Raw genomic sequence first — 14,353 nt, 5'->3', positions numbered from 1 at the left:
CTTGAAATAAATGACAATTTTTTCCCTTTAGAATTTTTTATTCTAGTAATTGTTCTTGAACTGTCAGTGTTAAACATTTATATGTGAGCTACAGTTGCCAAAGTTTTCTCTATTCCATCCATGCCACTGACCAGAAAATAGGAAGAAAAGAAAAAAAAAGGAAAAAAAGTTTGCTCTAATACGGAGAGATCTATTTTCAGATTTAGGAAATTTCTGGAAATTCACAATGCTAGAAACTTACCTTAAGGATACCCAAATTCTCGCCAAGAATAAAGATAAGCATACAAACAATATATACATATATACAATATATCTCCTGCATCATTGTTAAATACTAAGAATAGAGAGAGAAACCAGCTTAAGAATCCACCAACAGAGGACCAGTTAAATTATGGTAAATCCACAGAATGGAAATCTATGAAACCATTAAAAAGAATGAAATATCTGTACCTGCTGATATGAAAAGCTACCCTACATCTCCAGAATATTTTAATAAACAAAAAAGAGTAAAGTATGGAGCCATATATAATATGATCCCTTCCTTCTGCATGGAAACTCAAAACTGTTAATGGTGTTCACTGTTGGTGGAAGGGGATTATAGGAAGGAGAAAAGAGATTTTCACTTTTCTTTTTTCACCTCTCTGTATTGTTTTAATTTCTTATCAGATCTTTTTTGTTTTGTTTTGTTTTGTTTTATAATGACAGGTTACGTGGTCAAAGGAGACCTGGATCCTTTTTTTGTACTCATCTTTTTACTTCTCTGTATTGCTTAATATTATATATTAAATTATATTTCTCTGATAGTAGTTATCCTTTAAATGATAATAGAAGTTGCTAATGAGTCCGTTGATTTTAAAAAAGTGATAATGGGAAAGAATCAAGCATTGAATTTTGCCTCTCCTATACAAACTGTACAACTAGGAAACAAAAGACTAGAAGAAGGAAAATTTTCTCTTTACTTCAGCTAATAGTACTTCAGCTAAGTACTTCAGCTAATAAATGAAGAAGGAGTTTTATAATTAAAATATCATTTGGCAACTGCTAACGAGTGGATATTGGCATTGATCAATGGCTGCAAACATGACAAAAAGAGAAACAATTAGATATTTTACGCCTCCTGATTAGCTTCCTGACAGAAGACCATATCACCCACTCATGAAATATTCTTGGGGGGAAAAGTCTGAATCTGATCAAGCTTCTCTAGATCCAACCAATTTACAGCAAAGACAGGAACATGTTACCCGAAAGAGAGGAACATGTTAAAATACACTGTAGGGACGTAATCTGCAAAATCCAGAAGGTGGAAAATTTTATAGGATAAACAGCCACTTCCTACAACAAAGAGCTTGCAAGGGGAAAAAAAGGAGACCTAAAAGGAAAAGGATCAGAGTTTCTCAACAGAAGCACTACTGACATTTTGGAACAGATCATTCTTTCTGGTGGGGGCTATCCAGGGTAGGATGTTTGCAGCATCCCTGCCCTCTACATACTAGATGCCAGTAGCAACCACCTTCCTGCCCCAAATCAAAAGTGTCGCTAGACGTTGCCAAGTGTCCCCTGGGATGCAAAATCCCATCTAGTTGAGAACCACTGCTATACATTAAGAAACTTACAAGATGTAGCAACTAATCACAATGTGTGGACCTTATTTGGATCTTGATTCAAACATATAGTGAAAAAAATTTATGTGACAATTGGAAATTTGAACGCTGGATATTTGATGATATTAAGGAATTGGGAACTATTTTTTGTTAAACCTAATAAAGGTATGGATTTTTTTAACAGAGGCTTTATCATTCAGGTATACATGCTGAAATATTCATGGATATAATGGTATGACGTTAGGAATTTGCTCCAAAAAAATACTAGGTGTGGGGGCAGTAAATGAAACAAAACTGGCAAGGAATTGGTAATTACTGAAGCAAAGCGATGGATACCTAGAAGCACATTATAATACCTACTTTTGCATATTTGATATTCTCTCTTTAAAAAAAAAATTAAAGTCAAGAAGACCAAGATGGCTAGCAGCATTCAGATGAATGATAAACCAACCAGGAGACTGAATCGTGAGAACATTTGACTGGTTTCCACCAACCATCCCCTGTACGCTTTTGCTCATATACATTCAAAGGCACTCAGACTAATCCATTTTAAGAGGAAAATAATCACTGTCTTTTAATTTAAAAGACAAATTTTGAAAAGTGAACTCCCAGGAAACCTTAAACCCCTGGAGTTCACAAAACACAGGTTAGCAAATGCTGCTTGAGGGAAATTCCTGGGTCCTCAATTCTTTGGAAACTCCTATTATATTAATTTACTTTCTCAGTGTTTCTTTGTTCCTCTATGTCACTTATATTTGTCAATTTTGTTTTATTCAAAAAACTACCAGAGGCAGTGGTATTTTTTTTAATTTAAATACAGAATAATATTTTTAAATTTAGGTACAAAGCATCATCAAGATATAACTTAAATATCCAACAGTGAACCAAGTAGTTAAGGCTATCTTCCGAGGCTGTTCATAGAAGCTAATGATAAGCTACACTTAAAAAGATGTTATGGTAGTCTCCCCTTATTGATGGTTTCATTTTCCAGGGTTTCAGTTATAGCAATCAGCCAAGGTCCAAAAATATTAAATGGAAAATTCCAAAAATAAACAATTCTTAAGTTTTAAATTGCATGCCATTCTGAGTAGGGTGATAAAATCTCACACTGTCCGCTTCGTCCTGCCTCGGATGCCCAGATATGAATCATCCCTTTGTCCAGTGTATCTACACTGTCCTGCACTACCTATCCTGTAGTCCCTTAGTAGCCGGCTCAGTTATCAGATCAACTGTCATGGGATCACAGTGCCTGTGTTCAAATAACCCTTATTTTACTTAATAATGGCCCCAAAGAGCAAGAGCAGTGATGCTGGCATGACGCTAGCAATCTGGATATACCAAAGAGAAGCCATAAAGTGCTTCCTTTACATGAAAAGGTAAAAAGTTCTCAACTTAAGGGAAAAAAATAATAAGTTGAGGTTGATGAGATCTACGATAAGAACAACTCTCCTGACTGTAAAATTGTGAAGAAAGAAAAATAAATCTGTACTAGTTTTGCTGTTGCACATCAAACTGCAAGTTATAGCTAGTGTTTGATAACTTTTATTACAGCCTGTTATAACTGTTTTATTATTAGTTATTGTTATTAATCTCTGTACCTCATTTATAAACTTTATGACAGGTATATGTATATAGGAAAAAACGTAGTATATATAGGTTTGGTACTATCTGTGGTTTCTGGCATCCACTGGGTGTCTTAGAACGCAGATATGTTTCTACTATATACACATATTAATAGATCTAAGGAAAAAACCATATGGTTCTCTCCACAGATGCTAAAGAAGTCTCAGACAAAATTCAACATTCATTCATGATAAAAATACTAAAAAAAAGGGGGGGGGATTGAGGAGTACTTTTCTTAATATGATAAATTAGTCCTAAAGCTAGTATCTTCTTTAATGAGGAAACATTAGAGGCATGTCCACCAAGATCAGAAACAAAGCAAGCATACCCACTATTTGCCACTATTCAACGCTGTAGTAGTGGTATAAGCCTGTGTAATTATATAATACAAATCAATCAGAGTATAAGAATGGTGAAAGAAGCAGTAAAACTATCTCTACGTGCATATGATATGAACCTCTAGGGAGCTGATGACATAACTCAAAAAATTTTTTTCAGCAAGGTATATAAAAGAAACATTAAAAAATCAATAGTCTTCATATATACAAACAATAACCAATAGCAAACAAATGGTAGAGAAAATCCCATTTACAATAATACCCAAAGCTGGGCACGGTGGTGCACACCTGCAGTCCCAGCTACTAGGGAGGCTGAAGTGGGAGGATCCTTGAGCCAGGAGTATGAGACCAGCATGGGCAGCATAGAGAGACCATGTCTCTAAAACACAAATATCTACCTTAACTTCTTCCAAGTTAAAAAATATTTTTTTAATAAAATAAAAAACAAAAAAACTATACAAGAAGAAATACATGAAAGACAAAAAAATAGATGTAAATAATGAGGTATCACTGTTCTTGGGGAGAATGATTCAACATTATAGAAATGTCAAGTTCTCAAAAATTTAATATAATCCCAATAAAAATATTAACAAGCTTTTTAATATTAGTCAAGTTGATACTAAAGTTCATATTGAAAAGTCAATCTGCAAGAATAGCCAGAAAAACACTGAAAATAAACACTTAACTCACTTAACTATAAGAACAAGACTAGCCTTACTAGACTTAAAAACATACTATAAAATCCTCTATAATTAAAACAATGTGGTGCTGGTACGGTGAATGGACAAACAAATCAGTAGAACAGAATAGAAGTATAGAAACAGACCCAAGTATATATGAATTTTCAACATATATACACACACACACACACACACACATAGGTGTGTGTGTGTTTTGGCATCTCAAGTCTCTGGGAAAATATGGACATTTTAATAAATAGTGCTGGGAATTGTTAGCCATTTTTTTAAAAAGTATATTCCTACTTCATACTATATACAAGAATAAAAACCAAATGGATTAGGCATCTAAATTTTAAAATAAAAACACAGGTAAAATCCTTTTTATCTTGGGGTAGAGAAAAAAATTTCCAACTATGACTCAAAATCCAGAGCCAAAAAAAGAAAAGGGGTGATTGCATAAATATTTGTCCTAAAATTTTTTTGCACAGCAAAAAAAATCACCATAAACAAAACCAAAAGACAAGTAAAAACTGGGGAGAGACTATTAATACATATGCTACAAAGTGCTGATATCCCTAAAATGTAAAGAGCTCTTAAAAATTGTGGAACAAAGACCAAAAGCTTGATAGAATCAGAAAAAAAAAAGTATCTCAAAAGAAGGAAAGAAAATGGTCCCTAAAACAAAAAGTTGTTCAAACTCATTTGTAATTAGAGCAATGCAGATTAAAACATAGATACTATTTTCATTATACAACTGACAAAGATTAAAAACATGGACTACAAACCCTGATGACAAGGATGTGGAAAAAGAGGCACGCTCATAGACTGCTGGTGGGAATGCCAATTCGCCCAACCATTCTAGAGGGAAATCTAGTAATCCTAATAAAGCAACTTATGCATTTACCTTTTGACCAAGTAATACCACTTTTAGCAACCTAACCTGAAGATATATCTCCATCAATATCAGAATAAATATGAACAAGGTTATTCATTGCAGCATTGTTTGTATTTGCAAAGTACTGTAAACAACTCAAGTGCCCATATACAAGAGAGTAGCTAAATAAAACTACATCCACACAAAAGAATACTATGCAGCAGTTAAAAAAAAGAGTAAGAAAGATCTCTATGAACTGACATGGAGTGATTTCCAGTATATAATGTTAAGTGAAAAAAGCAAAGTGCAAAAGAGTATTTATAATACACTACCTTTTATGTAAAGAAAGTAGATAAAAGAAAATACACATGCAGCTGCTCAAACTAGCCCCCCACCACCACACACACACAGAAAAGATAAACCAGAAACCAAGACTGATTACTTACAGAAGGTAGGTGGGAAAGAGGTGGAAAGAAGGTAGAAATGGGAACGTCATAGGAGGGATAGAGGGGAGTGACACTTCTAAGTATTATCTTTTCATCTAACTCTGACTTCTTAGAAACATAGTAATGTTTTACACATCCAAAAAATAAACTAACAGTTAAAACCAACCAGAATAGAGGAAGAATCCAAAATGCAATACAAACAGTAACAAATGAACCTGACTATATTACTAATAAATGACTTACACTGAAGCAGGGAGAAAAGAATTGACCTAAGTAACTCTGGAAAGCAAAGTTTATGACTAGATATTATAAGGCTAAGGACAAAAGAGGACTACTATATACACAAATACTGTAAGCTACCTAGCAAATTTGTTTCTCCTAAGGGTATAGATTAGCAATTCTAGGACTACTTTATGTGTAAGCTAGAATTGAACAAATAAATAAGTACATTGTAGATAATGAAAGCTAGGTTTCTCACTGTTGGGGAAAAAAAGTTACAAGTAAGTAAAGAGGAAGGCTAAAATGAACCCTGTGGTGTTGGATTAGAATCAAAGGTATCATTATGAAAACACACTACTTTTAACATAGATAGATAGATACAAAAACAAATGCAGATGTGCATGCTTGTGTGCCATTAGTATATGTCTCTGTCTACCAAGAAGGCCTAGAAACAATGAGCCCACCTAATGCCAGACCTAGGGGTTTTTTTGTTTTTGTTTTTTGAGACAGGGTCTCAACTCCACCATGCTCGCTGCAACCTTAAACTCCTGGGCTCAAGCAATTCTCCTGCCTCAGGCTCCAGAGTGGCTATGATTACAGGCTCACGCCACTGCACCCAGCTAATTTTTCTATTTTTTGTAAAGATGGGGTATCGCTCTTGCTCAGGCTGGTCTCAAACTCGTGGCCTCAAGCAATCCTCCCACCTAGGCCTCCCAAAGTGCTAGGATCGGTGAAACACTGCGCCTGGCTGCAGATCTTGGTTTCTAAACCAATAAAAAGGAACCAGGACTCACACAAACATACATGAAAATCATACAAGTTTCCCTTAATTCACATTATAATTAACGGGAAAGTGTAGTATTTTTATGAATGGAAAATTATCACTACAGTAATAAAATGTAACTTCCAAAAGAACCAAAAACTTGGTAGCAGCTGTAAGATCAGCACCGGCCAGCTGTTCAAAAACTGTGCAAATTACCTTGGAATTTAAGTTGCTCAAATCAACCAAGGCTTGCTTTATAATAAAAATGCTTCTATGCCTGTTTTATTATTCCTCATGAGCTTCCACTTCAAATCTTCAAAAGTAAAAGCATTCCTCCCCTTGGATTATCAGAAAACTCAACTTCATACCTAAAAATACACGATATGAGAGCAGAAATCTGCCCCAAACTCATGGTTTAAAAAAAGCTTGATGAGAAAACTATGTCCCATAACTCCAAGCAGCCTGAGATAAGCCTCCTATATCACAACATATTTTGTTCGATAGCCAAAACCGAGTATCAATGTATAAAACTTTTATAAGTAAAACACACAAATACTCATATTCTATGATAAGTGGTTGCATCAAAAAAATTGAAGAAGCTCAATAAAAAGTTTTTTGTTTTCTTATGGAAAGATACATGTTCAGCTAGTAAGTTTGTATTACAACACCAACAGACTTAGTCATGAAGAAGAACTGTATATAAAACAAATTTTTTAAATAATTCCAATCCCTAACAATTTAAAAAAATAAAATACACTCCAACAAGAAATCCATTTATATAACGAGGATGAAAGCAAAGTTAAATTATAAAACTTTTCAAGTAAATATTTTATACACACTATAACAGTTTTAATAATTTTTACATATTTATACTAAAGAAAATAATTTTAATAAATAACAAAAACAGTAAGATGTTTGTGGGCATCTTTCTGTGGAACCCTGTCACCTCTGTTCATCTATGCACTGCCAAGATAGAGACATACAACTCAAATCTAATCCTCTTCCTGAGGCTGGCTGTAGCTGAGGATGAAAAGGAGACCCAGTACCACCTACCTGTTGACAACATGAGCCCTGATTTAGCTACCTGAGTTCAAATACTAGCTCTCTCAGCTTCTAGCTTTTCAACCCTTGGAAAGTTACTCAACTCTCTAGCCTTCAGATTCCTAATCTATAAAATGGGATGATAATAATAGTATTTATACAACAAGGTGACTGTGAGAATCAGATGAGTTAATAAATATCTAATGTAATTAAGAATAGCGCCGGGCACTCAGCAAAACATTCAATAAATGTTCCAGTTGAGTTCCTGGGGCTCTGTAGAGCAAGTACCTGATAAATTCCCATCCAGCAGTATTATTCTAGGTAAAATTCTTCTATCTCCATGAACTAAGCTCTTCATTGACTCAAGCTTCAGGAACAGAAATTAATATAAGGCATTTGTAAATTACCCAAACTGACTAGAAAATCCAAAATCCTCTGTCACCTGGATTATTACAATAGTCTTCTTGCTGGCCTCCCAGGTCTCACCTTTGCCTTCCTCCAGTCTATCTCCATATAGCAGCCAGAACAATCTTTCTAAAGGCTATGTCAACTCATCAACTCATTTACTTATCCACTCAAAGCAAACCATCTTCTCAGACTAAAATCCAAAATATTAACCCTGGCCCACAAGATCCAACAATGACTTGGCCCACTTCACTCCACATGCATGTTGTTGCTCTTTCTAGAACATGAAAAACATGCTCCAGCCTTAGGATGTACTTTTTTTGCTTTGGCCTAGCTCTCTCTCCCTAGACACTTGTGCTCAAATGTCTCCTCAAGGCCCTCCACTATCATACCACATGAAAGTAGCATTACCACCAGCCCTATCCCCCTTTTTTCCCCTCACTCAATTTTTACTCATAGCACTTACCATTTATTTGTCATATATTTGCTTATTTCTCTTCTGCTAGAATATAAGTTACAAGAGAGCAAGAATTTTGTTTGTTCATTGCTATTTTCTTATAGCACCTGGTATACTACAAATTCTTGACCAAAGTCAATATCATACTTAATGATAAAACACAAGACACAATCCCATTCAAGTCAGAAATAAGAAACAAAATTAAAAATACTATATGTCAGTTACCACATAGGCAAATTTTTAATTTTTTAAACTTTTCATTTTAGTGATTAAAGTATACTTCAAACATTAAAATAAAGAGTTTTTAAAAAAATCTTCAGTGAAAATGCTGCTCAGCAAATCTTTACACTTGGACACACTCATGTAACCACCACCCAAGATCAAGATAAAGAATGTGTCCTGCACCTCAGAAACTCCCTCTTAGTTAATATACCCAAAAAAGGTAAATACTATTCTGACTTCTAACCCCAGTTATGCCTGTATTTGAACTTCATATAAATGGAATCAAACAGTATACTCTTTTGTGTCTGGCTTCTTTTGTTCAACTTAATCTGTGAGATTCAGCAATGTTGCTATGTGCATCAGTACTACACTCTTTTTTATTGCTGAGTAGCATTCCATTTTATGAATATACCAATTTATCCAATCTACTGTCATTGACAGGTTGATCCAGTTTGGGGACAAAATAAATAATGTTGCCTTGAACATTTGGGCATGTCTTCTGGTGGAAATATTCGCTTATCTACAGATTGGCTGCTTGTTTGGAGAATGGAGGTTAATAGTATCTTAGACTGGTGAAGATGCAGGGAATTAGAAAGTGGGCACTACCGGTGAGTGTATAAACTGGAATGGCCTTTCTAGAGGGTGATATGGCAATAGGCACAAGAAGCTTAAAAACATCTGTATCCTTTGACCAATAATACCTGTTCAAAGAAATTTCTTCCTAAGAACACACATGCCAGGTGTTCTTCTAAGTGTTTTATATGTATTAACTAATTTGATTTATTCTAAGGAAATAATTAGAGATGCCCCCAGTGATTCGTTTAAGATGTCAATCATGGCCGGGCGCTGTGGCTCATGTCTGTGATCCTAGCACTCTGGGAGGCCGAGGCGGGTGGATTGCTCGAGGTCAGGAGTTCGAGACCAGCCTGAGCAAGAGCGAGACCCTGTCTCTACTAAAAATAGAAAGAAATTATCTGGCCAACTAAAAATCTATATAGAAAAAAAAAAATTAGCCGGGCATAGTGGCACATGCCTGTAGTCCCAGCTACTCAGGAGGCTGAGGCAGTAGGATTGCTTAAGCCCAGGAGTTTGAGGTTGCTGTGAGCTAGGCTGACGCCACGGCACTCATTCTAGCCTGGGCAACAAAGCGAGACTCTGTCTCAAGAAAAAAAAAAAGATGTCAATCATGTCATTATTAGTAGATATTTTAAAAAGTGGTGAACAAGGTAAATAACTAACAATAGGGGAATGATTTTCAAATATATTGTACTTCTGTGGAATTAAACACTATACAGTCACTAAAAATGTTTTCAAAGAACATTAATGATATAAGAAAAAGCATACATTAATGAAAAAAGGTAACAGTAGAAAGCACAAAATAAATTCTTATTTTTTAAAAAGGGTATACATATAACTCAAATGTTAAAACAGTGGTGATCTCTGGAAGACATGGGTATTTTCATATTTTTTATATTTTTCTGAACTTTCCAATTTTTCTTTTCTTTTCTTTTCTTTTTTTTTTTTTTTGAGACAGAATCTCACTCTGTTGCCCAGGCTAGAATGCCGTGGCATCAGCCCAGCTCACAGCAACCTCAAACCCCTGGGCTCAAGCAATCTCTCTGCCTCAGCCTTCCGAGTAGCTGGGACTACAGGCATGCACCACCATGCCTGGCTAATTTTTTTCTATATATTTTTAGTTGTCCAGCTAATTTCTTTCTATTTTTAGTAGAGACGGGGTCTTGCTCTTGCTCAGGCTGGTCTTGAACTCCTGAGCTCAAACAATCCTCCCGCCTCAGCCTCCCAGAGTACTAGGATTACAGGAATGAGCCACCGCACCCAGCCTCTAATTTTTCTATAATTTATTGTTTTTATCAACCAAAAATATGTGATTAAAGACAAATAAACAAAGCTGTTTACATTATAACGGGAAGACAATACTCTAATACAATTCAATTAGGGAAATGATGCAGTTTTGCACAGGATGATATAAAAGTACTACAGAAAGACATCTAGCCTAGAGATTAGGGGGTAGGGCATTATCAGGAAAACTTTCCATTGTCTTATTTCCACTGAGAACTCAGAGAGGAAAAACTCCATCTCTAGGTGGGAAGGAACCTTCCCAGGAAAATCCTGTTAATTCCTCAGCTCACAGCCCCTAGGGTATCAATTATACACTGTGACCTGGCCTAGCAAGTGTTCTTTTCTCCTCTCACTTGCAAAAAGACTTAGCCAAATTGAGTGATGGGAATTCCTGAACACCCAGGATGGAGCCAAAATTTAACAGCCTCCGACCTGGAAGAAGTTGGTTCCACCCACCCTACCGCCTGACTGAGAAGCATAAAAGAAGGGCCTCCTTTCTCATCAGAAAAAATTAGGGCAACGCAACAACGTTTCAGATTTCCTTAAGATCTGGAACTCTAGGCAGAGTAAACTAAAATTTACACGATGTCCAGAGTTTAAAAAGTTCTCCTACTTGAAGAAATAAAGTTATCAAGAAATTATCCAGGCAAAGGTAATTCTCTGTATCCAACCTCCTACTCCCCCTTGCTCCTCTGCTGATGGATCACCTCTGGAAACCAAAGGAAAGCAGAGGAGCATGGGGATTGAAGATACAACTTAGTCCTTTAGGGGCCAATTCTCATGGAAGTAAATACTTGCTTAATAATTAATACATAAGATACGTTTTGCTGGGTTCAAAAAAATAATCACTCATTTCCTGGTACAATGAACATTAAATATTCATCAAAGGAAAAACATATAGACCCCAAATTACTAATACTTCATCAACAATTAAATTTACTAAAAAGATACTGCAAAGCACTATCATTAAATTTTCTAACTTTTGACCTCTGAACCACATTAAAGTCTCAAGAATTGATGGTCAAAAGGACCTATTTTAGAGTCACCTCCATAGTCACGAAGTTACAAACATTTATGTGACAAAGCAGAGACAGCATACTTGTTTTGTCCTTGCTCTCCCTCCTTTCCTATGCCCTCTTTAGTTCCTCCCCAACTGCTCCTGGTTACAAATTAATACTTAAATGCATTGCAAAATTCTCCATAAAATACCTGAGGCTTTTCATGGTTATAGTGTTAAGTTACCTAAGCTAAGATAAATAAAATTCTAGTCTAAAATTTACTAACCTATCAAATCTCTACATTGCATAATGGGACAAATTTCTTATGCAGCTTAAAACGCCTCAACTCAATTTCATAAAATAGTTCTTTGAAAAAATAAGCATTTACATAATCACCATAGATTCTGATTTTAGTCTAACTAGAACCTAAATTTTTGGATAATCTCTATTCTGGTTGCTTAGAATATGTTATGGAAACAGAGGATGTAGAAAATAGAACTGGAAAAATTTGGCATCTTCAAATTTCACTTTTACATGTAATCAAAATACTGAAAAACACCAGTCTGGAGTAATAAAAAAGCACTCTGGATAATTTATTCTTAATTACAAGTGGCAAAATTTTAACATTAGTCCCCAATCATATACCAGAATCTGGTATATGTTGTACCAGACTGCTAAAGATTATCTTTATACGAAACAAGGACGCTGCCCTTCTTTTAAAGTGATAATGTGTTCTATCTTGTTTTCTGTTGTCAGATTTGTCTAACGTGAAAACTGATTAAGTAAAACTAACTGTACTTAAAAATTAAGTAAAACCTAACCCTAAACACTGAAAAGAACACTGTCATTTAAATGGTTTTCTCTCCCTGGACCAGTAGAGGGAGACTAAGGCATCTGGCCTGGTCGTGTAGTGTTTCTGTAAAATTGGGGAGGGGGGAAGCGGAGGCTGTATTTAAATGTCCTGCTGTCAATCAAAAGACACTTCCTACAATCACAGTCACCATATCTGCTATTACTCGTGAGCGTGCTGTCGCCAAGATACAACACCAAACGGGGCCCGGGAAACCTGCTTCACCTAAATGTGACCGCAGGCTTTGCCACAACACCCAAATAAGGACTTTAGGAGCCCAACCCCAACTAGTTTCTTTGTTTAAATGCCTGCGAATCCCTCCCACGCCGGAGTCAAGAGGCTGTGGCGCCGCCCTTTATTAGCCTCACACTTTGATTACAAAACACACGAGTCGGCGGCCTGGCTGCGGAGGCGGCCCGAGCTCTCTCAAACGTCAAACCCGGAGCGCAGCGGCGGCTGAATCAGAGGGCAACGTCCGCCGCCGCCGCCGCCGCCGCCGCCAGCCGGCCCCGAAGCGCCCGCCCGGCCCACTCAAGTTCACCGGCCCCCGGGCACCGCCGCCGGCCGCCCGCTGTCGCCGGCCTTCGGGCGACGGCAACTGCACTCTTAATAAAGTTTGAGCCGCGGCGCGAGGGCGACGCAGGGGGTCTGAGGAGAAGCTGTCCCTTCGGGCCCCCGCCGCCCACTCCATCCGCCCCGCCCCCGGTGAGCAGGAGGTGTGTTGAGGTTGTGGGCCACGACCCGAGGCAACCTGCCGCCCGCCGGGTCCCAGGACCCCAACTCTCCCCGACACCTTTCAAGTCCCCGAGAGAGTGCCTCATCTGTTGCTCTGTTTACTCCGCGGAGCCCCGCCGAGCTAGCTGGCGCGGTCGCCTTCCCAACCTGCCGCCTCCCAGGCCCACCGCCGCCCCCGTCCCACCGGCCGAGAAGTTTGATAAAGACTGGGAAGGGGGCGCGACGAGGACCCGCGGCGGGGGGAGACGCGGGGCCGGAGCGAGCCCGTCGCCGCCCGGAAGGAAGGAAGGCGCGGCGGCCAGCCGGACAGAGCCGCGGGGCGGCGGACCGGGCGGCGACTCCGGGCCGGAGCCCCGGGCGCGGCGGGGCGGGGCGGGCGGCGGCCGGGCGAGGGGCTGCGGACCGGGCCAGCGCTCTGCCCGCCGCCCCCGCCGCGTCCGCCCGGCCGCGCACCCTCACCCCGGGCTCCCCCTGCCAACTTCTCCGCCGGCCCCCTTTGTTCCTGATTGTTGTGGCGACTCTTCGCCCGGGCCAGGCGAGCTCATCCGCTCCCCTCAGCAGCCCGCCCGGCGCTCGGCGAGCCCGGGGCCCCGCTGCCCGGCCCGGGGGCTCCGCGCCGGGGCCCCCTGGGCGCTGGGCGCGGCGCGGCGGCCGGACCGGAGGGAGGTGCGGACCGGCGGCCGGTCGACCGGCCGGCGGCGGTTGGTCGGTGGCCGGCGGCGGCGGGGCTGGAGGGGGTTTATTTACCTGCCGTGGAACCAGTCCTTGCAGATATCACACTCGATCATGAAGCGGTTCACGTCGTACGGCTGCCGGCACACACAGTACACCGGCGGGGGCGGCGGGGGCGCCGAGGCCCGGCCCGGAGCCGCCACCGACACGGCTGCCGCGGCGGCTCCAGCTGCTGCTCCCGCGGCCACCGCCGCCGCCGCTCCGGCCATCTTTAAAAAACACTCACACGCTCGCTCGCTGCTCCGCTCGCCGACTGGAGCGAGCGCAGCCGCCAGCCAGCGCCGCCCCCTGCAGCAGCCGGAGCAGCAGCCGCGGCGGCGGCGGCGCCTCAGTGCGCGCGCGCGAGGCCGCGACGGCGGGCGCCGGGGGAGGAGGCGGCGCGCGCGACGCGCGAGGCCCGAGCCCGGCGGCTTCCGGCGCTCGGCGCGGGGCCGTGCGTCTCGCGCACGTTCTCCGGCCGTCGGCGCGCTCCCGGTTCCCCTCCGCGGCCGTCGGGCGGAGGGACCTGC

The 14,353-nt window shown here is 40.3% G+C and overlaps 1 protein-coding gene across 1 annotated transcript in view; it reads right to left on the bottom strand.

The window, feature by feature from the left end:
* Positions 1-14,138, bottom strand: part of KDM7A (lysine demethylase 7A) — a 74,759-nt gene extending 60,621 nt beyond the window's left edge. The window contains exon 1 of the mRNA XM_045565283.1: positions 13,860-14,138. Within this exon, the coding sequence (XP_045421239.1) occupies positions 13,860-14,053 (194 nt within the window). The 5' untranslated portion in view covers positions 14,054-14,138. The remainder of the gene's footprint in view (positions 1-13,859) is intronic.
* Positions 14,139-14,353: the final 215 nt, after the last annotated feature.

This window comes from Lemur catta, chromosome 11 (assembly GCF_020740605.2).
Source record: "Lemur catta isolate mLemCat1 chromosome 11, mLemCat1.pri, whole genome shotgun sequence".
Classification (NCBI taxonomy): Eukaryota; Metazoa; Chordata; class Mammalia; order Primates; family Lemuridae; genus Lemur; species Lemur catta.
The sequence above is the reverse complement of the archived record's forward strand: the minus strand, read 5'-3'. Positions and strand labels throughout refer to the sequence as shown.